Here is an 8,571-nt window from a genome sequence, read left to right as displayed (position 1 = left end):
AGAGAGACAGAGAGAGACAGAGAGACAGAGAGAGAGAGAGAGAGAGAGCCGTCCCCTACAGCCAGTCCCTACATTGTCCTTCCTGCTCACCCAGACTCAGAGAGAACCCGCTCTGCTTGTGAAAGCCTCACAGACACAGGTTGTCATTATTTCCGGCAAAACGAGCCGCAACACACGCCGGCTTGTCACGTTTTGCGTGAAGGGAGAGCGTTCCATGTTGCACGTTGACCGTGTGGATTTGCTGGCTCGGCTCTGTGTGCACGGAGCTGACAGATCAGGGGACACTGTCCTCACTGCGTCTCAGACTCTCCTCGGTCCCTATTCAGGACACTGGGTCTGTCTTCATGGATGGATGTGTAACGGCTTGTCATCTGCACCTGCTGCGACCGAGACTCAAAGCAGGTGGTCACTGTGGAAGGACATCAGGCTGAGGCGAGGCTGCACTGAGTCAGAGGGTTCAAACACACCCGGGTCTCCAACTGAGAGATGTGAGACCGTCTGCGTCCGTACAGTCAGACGGCAGGGTTAGGTAGAAGTGCTCACAACACTGGTCCTTCCACCAAGGCCGTGGGGGCAAGGCGCCCAGGGTCTGACGCCCGAGCAGGGGTCAGCACGCTTGGCTTGCGAACCTTAAGAAGCTCTTTAGGGCCCAGTGTGGCTGGAGCACAGTTTTAAATTCCACGATCCTGGCTTCATTTGAAGGATACTGTTCAAAGAATGAGTATTTTATGTGTTTGCAAAAATATCTCCCTGACACTGGAACGATTTGGAATGTGTGTGCCAGGCTGCATCGGCTCTTCCATCTCAAACAATTGCCGACACCTTCTCCTGAGATGCATCCCCATTCCCTGCAGCAAGGCCACACCCAGGCGAGCCCCTGAGAGCCGCCGCCCCCAGAGCCCACGGAGACGGGTGGACGGAATCCAGTTCTGATCGAGGGCAGGTGACCTGCTCCCTACAGTGACTGAGTGAGGCCTCTCTAGGAGGTCACTCTGCAGGTGGACTCAGGTTTTCCTGCCGCCTTAGCCTCCTGCTCCTGCAGCCACAAAGTCTAAGCTCGAACTCAGAGGAGATTTGGAGAAACCACTTTCCAGGAGCCCAAAGCAAAGCTGGGGCCCCTGCGAAACAGGCCGTCCGAGCCTCACACAGAGCTGCAAACGGAAGGGGAGGACAGGAAACACGTGCCCCAGAGCCCAAACAACCGTAAATGACCCCACCTGGAGGCCTCAGGGGCAGACGGATGAGTGAACACTAATGGTAGCAAGCGGGCCGGCTGTGGGATGACCTCCACCCCTGCAGACATCAAGGAGGCAGGTGTCCTCTGTCCCCCAGGGCGACCAGAGTGGGTACAACTCCACGCTGCCGTGGGCCTGCTTTGCTGTATGGCATTAACGGTAGGGGTCAGCACCTGTGTCTCGACCGACCCTGAGGTGAGCCTCGTGATAAGTAAGGCAGGTGCTACGAGGCTGGGAGAGTAAACCTCCTATCCTTAGCCAGCCCTGATGAGCCCCCAGGGAGGGACTGCCCTGCAATCTGTGAGGTCACAGGGGATATCAGTTAAAGAGGAGGCAGAGGGAGGAGGAGATTGACTCCAATCCAGAGAGGCGGGCTGGATCGAAGTGCTTCTGTGGACTTGCAATCCCTGCCCAGCCCTGGACCCAGTTCCTCGAGCCACGGTAGGTGGATGGGACGACCCAGGGGCTCCCCACGGGAGGGCAGACCCGTGGCTATGGCGAGGTAAAAGGGGGGACCCCAGGACCCACAGCGGGAAGGTCTTGTCCTTCTCCACTGCTTCTTGAGCACCGGCTCCCTCTTGAGATGGTCCAGGGTCCAGTTCTTGGGCCCCTTTCACCTCTCTGCGACTGTCCCTCCAGCTTCCAGCCAGCGCCGGCTGGACCGTGGGTCGGGAAGGACACCCCGGCTCCTAACAACCTCTTCCAAAGCTGCGTCTAAAGCTATTTTAGCTTTGCCACTCACGGCTTAAGTGTCCCTCCCCTTCTATCCGGTGGAGGTCCTTGTCAGCTACATCACCTTAACACATTCTCAGGGGCCCTTCCGCTCCGTCTTTGCACTGTGTAGATGCCTCTATGCCCAACGGCCTTTCTTACAGAGTCCCGGCTTCATCTTTTCTCAAAGCAAACCCCGCTGCCCTCCAGCCAACGCCAACTCAGGGGGACCTTGCTGGTGCCCCAGGGCCCCCCTCTCCCTGTGGAGCGGCTGGGGTCTTGCACCAACGGCCTTGGGGGTCGCAGCCCCATGAACAACCAAGAGCACCAGGGCTCCTCCGATTGTATCGAGCCAGGGAGTGGTCCTGAGACCCCACACCCATTTACTGACCAGCAAACTCCCAGGGTGGACTTAGGAGCTTACAGGGGACAGCTGTGGCCCTGGATCTCCCTGGGTGTCTGGACGCCCGGGAGGAGATTGCTCTGGCAGGAGAGAGGAGAGGCCCAGACACACGTGGGAAACAGGCTGCAGCGCATTTCCCGTCGACTAAGCCATTTAAACCAGAGAGAGCCCCGTCCTTTGTCCGCAAGTCTGACCTGGTCATCAATAAAGTGCCTGCCCTTTTTAGAGACAGTTCTTCACAACGATCTCTTCAGAAGTGACGGCCGGTGGGTAGTCTCTCGACTGAGAGAAAGCGACCACAGACAAGCCGGTTTGGACGCGGCACTGCGTCCATTTTTCTTGGACGATGCCAGACAAGCCCTGATGGCGTGGCAGCCGTTCTCGGCTCTTATCTCCCCCGTACAGAGGACGAGACCCGTTTCCTCACCGTGATAACTCTGATGATGTTCCCTCGGGCACTGTCCCTCCTTGTGATGCCTTAATCATCTTCTATGTTTCCCGTGGAAGTAATTCTGCTCCGCGTTTTCCTCCTTTCTTCCACTTGCTGTGGCGACGTTTCCACCAAGGGCAGGCTCCACCATCGCTTTGAGCTCCACTCTGATCGTCGTTCTCCATTTCGGGGATGATCGTTGCTTTCTTATGAACGACGTCATGGATGTTTTCCAAGAGCCGACCCCGTTTCTGCTGTTAGGGTTCGATTGTCCAAGACCGGCGCGAGAGGGCTTGGCATCGTGTGGCGTGGGCCTGAGGTGACCCACAGCGCCTGTGGATCACACTTGTTCGTTACACGGACCCCGTGTCATTTGACGGCAGAGAATGTGTGCTCCCCGAATCTCTGCTGTGTTAGGGCTTCAGGTCTGAGCATTTCAGGTTCAGGGGGATGGACAGCAGTCAAAACCCAAAACCCACCTCACGGAGCCCCTGAGCCCTGGGAGCAAGGACGCGGATCATCTTGCCCCCAGGTGGGGTGCATCGTCCTCTGCCGACTGCCCAGGGAGGGGCAGTCTCTTCGTGGTTTGCCTGAGGGTGGCGGCATAGGCGGTCATTAAGGCGGTCATTAAGGCGGCATAGCGGGGCCCACCCTAATCACCTTGCCCAACTGCCTTAGTGGGAAGGACCAGTCCTGTCAGCTGCATCTAACAGAATGTGTGTCTGAATCCTGACCCTCATTTGGCTTCTGTAATGCCCCCCACCACCACCTGATTTTGATGAGTGGGCTGCCCAGCGGTCACGAATTTGATGGTTTCCCGATTCCGTGCCGGACTGAAGTGACCCCTGGCTGTGACCCGCAGATGCCCGTCCACGTCAGGTGGTCACAGCCCTTGTTCAGGTCACTCCGGCTTTGTGTCCCCCGTAACGGACATTCGTGACGGGGGTCTCCGCACCGTAAACCACGTCCCACAGGTGCAATCTGCTTGGTTCCTGGGAATTGCACTGCGGGAGTTTGCATGTGCCGCTGACTTTGTTGTTGAGACAACGTGTGCGGTGAAGTGACCCCATCCTTGAAAAGTCTGTCGTGCAATTTCCAGATCCCCCCGTCTCACGGGGACCCCGTCTCCGACTGCCGCTGTTCCTGTGTCCAAATTCCTCATCCTGTTACCAAGACTCGTCAGTGCCGCTTGATGTCAAGGTCAGTTTTAGCCCGACGACGTAGTTGCTAGAATCCCCCGTTTCTGCCGCCGTGGGTGTTGAGCAAGTTGGCCCCTTCTCTTGTGGACAAGCCTCTTGTACGCCGTGGAGATCCGCCTTCACAGAGCAAGACAGGCCTTGACGTTTCCCTCGGACGAAGACACCACCCCTCCTGTCGGACTTGTCACTGCTGCGCAGGAAGCCGCGTGCTTGTCTGAGTGGAGACGCTACTGTTCCTTAGTCCCGATGCAATCGCCGGAAAGGATGGGGGGTCAGGTCCCAACCCGTGCCCTGTTCTCAGCCTTCCTTCCGAGACGTGGAGGGACCCTTGCCGGCTGCGGTTCACGGTTCCGCCCACGGCCACCCGACGCCCAGCGGAGGGACGCAGCGCGGGCACTGATGCGGCCACGATGCCAAGGCCGCCCGGGGAGGCTGTCCCTCCCGCCCTGCCCTCCGCGTTACGGGCGCGACGTGTTTCTTCTCGTGGGACCGGTCCCTCCCGACAAGACGTCCACCCTGCCCTCTGAGGGGCTCTCTGGCCACGTGCGGCAGCACAGCGAATCTCCTTAAGGCTTCTAGGAGATGGGTGGCTATAAACTCCTAGCGGGGTTTATACGACTCTGAGTGCTGACCACAAAATTGATGATCTGCTAGGTACCCCAACTAATTCACAATAAAGGATCGTGACCGAATGTTTTTTAAAAAAAAGAGTTCACTCATAACAGAATAAAAACAGGAGTTATTTTTACTTCTGTTGTCCGCTCCTCTACCAAACTGTCATCAACAGGAAGGGCAAATTGGACATGTGGTCCCCAACCCATCGTCCCCACCCCCCAAAGCCAGATTCAAGAACGAGAATGGAGCACAGGGGCTTCTGCTCAGAAAGTATCTCTTCACGGGACCCTACGTTTTGAGATGATTTCACCCAGTTTTGGTGTTTGAAACACTCTCTGCAACCACGACTGTGCTAAACTCACCTTAGAGCCGTGGTTCTCAGCCTCGCTCCTGCTGCGCCCCTTTCCCACAGCTCCTCGCGCGGTGGGGACCCCCAACCATCGCATGACTCGTCGCTACGCCACTGTCAGTCTGCTCCTGCGATGGGTCGGGCGACCCTGCGAAAGGGCGGTGGCCCCCAAAGGGGTCTCAACCCACAGGTTGAGAACTGCGGCCTTAGGGTCTCAGCACCCAGAGGGGCTCACGAGCAGTCGGGGAAGCAAACTTGGGGGCCGGGAAGTCGTCACCACCCCCACGTTGCGTCCTCCAGTCTGCTGCTCGATCCACCCTTTCAGGTGACGTCTGGGACTCGTGACGTGAGGCAGCAACCGCCAACCGCCACCCGATCTTGGCTTGAGCCTCCTCCCAGCGGCCGGGTCAGCGCCCTGCACCGGACCTGCCGCCTTCCGTTCCACAGCCTCTGGACCAACGCGAGCCAGGAGCAGGGTCCAGTTTGAAGTCTGTCCCGCGGGAGCGTGGCTGTCTCGACCACTGTGAGTGGACAGGACGAGTGGGGTGGCCGCAAGGCTCCCTTCTGAGGGGCGCAGGGGGGGGCAGGTGAAGGGGCCCCAGATTTGGGAGTGCTGGGGCGGCCAGCTTGGCCCTCCCGGAGGTGTGAGCAGACCCCCTTTCCGTTCCCAGGCCAGGATTCCCCTTGGAGCGGACTGACCGGCATGAGCCGCAGGACGCCCCCCAGGCTGCTGGACCTGGCCATCCAGAGCGGGCTGCAGGATGAGGACTCCGTCCTTGCCGCGCTGGACTGGCTGCCCAGGGAGCTCTTCCCACCCCTGTTCGTGTCAGCGTTTGCCAGGGGCCACGGGGAGGTCGTGAAGGCCATGATTTTGCAGTGGCCCTTCCCCCAGCTGGCCCTGGGGGCGCTGATGAGGAAGGTGGACTATCCCCAGGCCATGGTCACCGCCGCCATGGAGGGTGACGAGACCCTAAGATCCCAGACTGTTCGGCACAGCAGATGCAGGCTGAGAAGTGTGGATTTCAGCGATCAGACGGCTACCAACTTCTGGGACGTGTGGGCCGGGCCCCAGTGTACAGGCACAGGCCCCGTGAGTAGCCAGGAATTGTCCCCAGACTGACCGCGGCGATGGGCGTGCAATCCTTCTTGCCTTGCTGTATCGAACGACGGAGCAATGGCATTTTATGTTATGTGTGTCAGGCACCAATAAAGTTGTGAGACAGACAGAGACGTAGAGCACCTCGAACTTCCAGCGGCTGAGAACTCGGGGTCTCGACCCTCTCGCGGAGCAGGGCCGAGGTCTGTCTCCAGCAGCACAGCCAAATCGCCGGTCCTGCTGTGTGCCGGCGACATCCCATCACTGCTGAGCTACCGGGCACCCTGGGCGTCCAGGTGGACCCAGTACAGGTGAACGAGATGTGCAGAAGAGAAGAGGTGACAGATTGGCTTCAGACAGAGTGCAGGAAGATATAGGGGGGCGGGGGGAGCTCCCAAGTCTTTGCACCCCGTCCCTGCTGAGAAGAGCAGCCCCGTGATCCCCGATGAGCCCCCCTAGAATGCAGGCAGCCCACGCCGAATCCAAAGACTGATCTTCAAGCCCCGACCTCCTGGTTTGGATTTCTGTATTCGAACGGTGACCGCAGCCCACCCCGTGCATTAGGGGTAGCCCCCCATCTACGATTTCTGTGCTCGTCAATGTTGGCTTGTCCTCTGGGGGCGCCTGGTGAGTGGTCCACACAGCTGAGCTTGCCTGTCCAGCAGGTCCTACAGGGCCACCTGATACGGGCTACTACCCCACCAAGGTGTGTCAGTCGGTAGACGAGGGAACAAATCCATGGAGACGCAGGAAGGGTTTTATAAAAGGGGGATCGTACATTGAAAAAAGCATTCCACCCAGTGCGGTCCAAGCCCATCAGTCCGAGGTTAGCCCCCATCTCCGATACCCATCTATAAAGTCCTCTTCAGACTCACGAAATACAGGATGACCGCAGGCCAGTGGGTGGGGGGTCTTTGGATCCAGTGGTGGTGCAAGCATGTCAGCGCTGGCCGGGGTCTCCATGGGGCTGCTCCAGCCCCCAGGGCCGCATCAGGGCGGGTCCATGTGCTTCTCCTCAGCGATGTCTCGCCGGAAGTGAGCAGGGACAGGGTGTCTTCTGCCTCCCAGGAGGACATACAAGAGTTCCCAGAATCCTCAGGAGAAGGCCCCGCCCACACAGAGGCCTCATTTGGTTCTATCTTGATTGACAGGCCAGACTCCACCCCTTCACTCTTAATCCTCAAATTTACACCAGATTATAGAACAGCACCCCAGGTAACCCAGCTCATGCAGCATCACAGGTGGAGAAGGTATGCAAAGACCACCTGCAAGGGTGAATTGGGAACGATGAAGAAGGTGACCAGGCCCCCAGGCCTGGGGGCACATTCCTGCTGGGTCGCGTGACCACTGCCGAGGTCCTCAGTGCTTGGTAGCTTTGTCTGGAAACGGGAGAAACCAAGATAGCAACGCATGTCTTTACAAGATGCCTTGTCCCGCAGGGCCGGAGAGGAAGGAGGAGGAAGGGAGGGGCCCAGGGAGCACAGAGGCGAACACCCCTGAGATGACCGGGCGCACATTTTAACTCTGTTTCCCTTAAAAATAGACGGTGTTCTTGCTTCATATTGGTAAGAACATTTGGAGATATTAAGTGACGCTAAAGACCTTTGGGGAGGAATTTGGGTCTTCAAAAGCCCAGATAGAGACACATTGTACTCATGCATACATAGCCATTTCTTGAATATCCATCCATTCATCCATCCATCAATCCATCCATCCATCCATCCACCATCCATCCATCCATCCATCCATCATCCATCCATCCATCCATCCATCCATCCCATCCATCCCATCCATCCATCCACAATCCACCACGTATCCATATCTCATTCATTCATATATTGATCATGTATTGATCACCTATCTACCATCTCTTTCCACCCACACATCCTTGTCTCTCCACCCACCCACCATCCACCCTCCTATGTACTATCTACACATCTCTCTGTCTCATCCACCCATTGATTCACTCATCCGTAGCCTCATCGTCCATTGAGACCCTCCCCCAACTCCCCACCCCCGTCCCACCCACCATCTCTCTCTGGAGGCGTCCCTAAGCGCTGAAGACACCTGCTCTTTCCTCGGAGGGGCCCGGGTGACCTTGATCGTGAAAGGGGCAGCATGGGGTCCTGGAGCCTCTCCAGGTCTACTTTCATAGCCCAACCCCAGCCATGAAACACTGCCGGGGCGGGGTGTTCTCTGCACCTGTCCCTGCCAACCCTGAGGACGCTGGCCGGGGGCGCCCTCGCCCTGGACCCGTGGAGACACGTCCTTGGCGGCTGCGACCCAGGGACCCTTTGTCTCCTTGAAGTCACTTCGGGGTCACATGGCCGCCTGCGTTCTCTGCGCCCCACCTGCTGCCCGCGGGCACACCCACGCCCGCGCCCCATGTCGCACAGCGCCCGCATTCTGGCAGGGGGGCTTCCCCGGCTGCAAGGCCTGGCCTCGAACCCACTCGGAGAGGCTGGCGGCTCCGAACTGCTGACCCAGAGGGGTCGCAACCCAGGACGGGCAAAGCGAGCACACTGGGTGGAGT

The 8,571-nt window shown here is 58.4% G+C and overlaps 1 protein-coding gene across 3 annotated transcripts; it reads left to right on the top strand.

The window, feature by feature from the left end:
• Positions 1 to 1,491: 1,491 nt before the first annotated feature.
• Positions 1,492 to 6,170, top strand: LOC123521759 (PRAME family member 20-like). Of its 3 annotated transcripts, XR_006680108.1 has the most exons (4): positions 1,492 to 1,676; positions 3,879 to 3,979; positions 5,268 to 5,465; positions 5,614 to 6,170. XR_006680108.1 is itself a non-coding variant. In XM_045290826.1 (3 exons), exon 3 carries the CDS (start codon positions 5,646 to 5,648, stop codon positions 6,060 to 6,062), a length of 417 nt encoding a protein of 138 aa, XP_045146761.1. In that variant the 5' UTR covers positions 1,492 to 1,676; positions 5,268 to 5,465; positions 5,614 to 5,645; the 3' UTR covers positions 6,063 to 6,170. The 3 variants fall into 3 exon arrangements, 2 of the variants coding, with proteins under 2 accessions (XP_045146761.1, XP_045146762.1); XM_045290826.1 differs by lacking the exon at positions 3,879 to 3,979; XM_045290827.1 differs by lacking the exons at positions 1,492 to 1,676; positions 3,879 to 3,979 and adding an exon at positions 2,553 to 2,615.
• The last annotated feature ends 2,401 nt before the right edge of the window (positions 6,171 to 8,571 follow it).

Source organism: Echinops telfairi, unplaced genomic scaffold (assembly GCF_000313985.2).
Source record: "Echinops telfairi isolate 266 unplaced genomic scaffold, ASM31398v2 ScPeMD7_58;HRSCAF=197, whole genome shotgun sequence".
Classification (NCBI taxonomy): Eukaryota; Metazoa; Chordata; class Mammalia; order Afrosoricida; family Tenrecidae; genus Echinops; species Echinops telfairi.
Note: the sequence above shows the minus strand (reverse complement) of the source record. Positions and strands in the feature narration are given on the sequence as shown.